We start from the raw sequence: 1,245 nt of genomic DNA, 5'->3' as shown, positions 1-1,245 counted from the left end.
TTGATTTCCTGGGGTAAGTTGGCTTTGGTTGTGCGGTGCTATTTCCTCTAGCTGGCTTTGGAGTAGCATTTCAGAACGGCGCTGCAGCTGCTCTCTGCAGTCGGATGTCAGGCTGTGCCCGGGAGGAAGCTGCCCAAGCTGCCGCGGTCTCTGCTCTGGAAGTGTCCAGTAGGTGGTGCGACAAGCCGCAAATCCATCCCCAGGGTGAGGAAGCACAGGAAGGGCGGGTGTTCAGCTCTGAGCTCCAGTGTTTCTGTTTCCTCGCTTGATTTCCTGGGGTAAGTTGGCTTTGGTTGTGCGGTGCTATTTCCTCTAGCTGGCTTTGGAGTAGCATTTCAGAACGGCGCTGCAGCTGCTCTCTGCAGTCGGATGTCAGGCTGTGCCCGGGAGGAAGCTGCCCAAGCTGCCGCGGTCTCTGCTCTGGAAGTGTCCAGTAGGTGGTGCGACAAGCCGCAAACCCATCCCCAGGGTGAGGAAGCACAGGAAGGCGTGTTCAGCTCTGAGCTCCAGTGTTTCTGTTTCCTCGCCAGGTACGCGATCGTTCGCTTTAACCAGTACTTCAAAATGAAGCCCGAGGTCACCGCCCTGAAAGTGCCGGAGTAGAGAAGAGGCCTCGCCGCTCTCCAGGAGACAAGCCCTGCTGGGGGATGTTTTCTTAAGGATGGTAATTCGGTCTGTGTTACATGAGAATTATTTATTACAGATTTCCCTGACTGACTGCTTTCATCTCTCATCTGTTTGTTGAGTGTTGCAATGAGAGTGTTGTAGAGATTTTTTTTTTTTAAGTTTTGTTAATAAGGTTAATTTTAGGAAAAGACTGGTTGTTCAGTGTAACCTTTTAAAAGTCTTGATTCATTTTAAGTAAAATGAATCACTTAACCTTGAAATGCCAGTCACCGACTTGTGTAGATAACCTAGGATGTCCTGTAGAAATACTCGTTTAGGAGGGAGAAAGGCTCTCACTGTCTGTTGGTAGTACTCTCTTTTGAATTGGATATTGGAAGTAAAGTAATTTCTTTATAGGGGAATATACCTTAGAATTAAATTGTCTCTTTACATAGCCTGACAATATAAAATATGCTTACTGTATACTCCTGGAATATAATGATTTCATGTTAAATACATGTAAGTCATGTTTTCAAATGCTAAATGGTGGTTATTTAAGGTACTAGTTCCAAGTTTTAGAATTTTACCTTTTGAAATTATTCCTAACCAAAAACTTAGTTTTACCTAATATTGTTTTGT

At 45.1% G+C, this 1,245-nt stretch overlaps 1 protein-coding gene across 1 annotated transcript in view; it reads left to right on the top strand.

The window, feature by feature from the left end:
- Nucleotides 1–659, top strand: part of Etnk1 (ethanolamine kinase 1) — a gene marked incomplete in the record, with an annotated part of 46,564 nt that extends 45,905 nt beyond the window's left edge. The window contains 1 exon segment of the mRNA XM_008836234.3: nucleotides 531–659. Coding sequence (XP_008834456.2) covers nucleotides 531–603 — 73 coding nt within the window.
- Between the last annotated feature and the right edge of the window lie 586 nt (nucleotides 660–1,245).

The sequence above is a fragment of the Nannospalax galili genome, unplaced genomic scaffold (assembly GCF_000622305.1).
Source record: "Nannospalax galili isolate Female #2095 unplaced genomic scaffold, S.galili_v1.0 scaffold917, whole genome shotgun sequence".
Classification (NCBI taxonomy): Eukaryota; Metazoa; Chordata; class Mammalia; order Rodentia; family Spalacidae; genus Nannospalax; species Nannospalax galili.
Note: the sequence above shows the minus strand (reverse complement) of the source record. Positions and strands in the feature narration are given on the sequence as shown.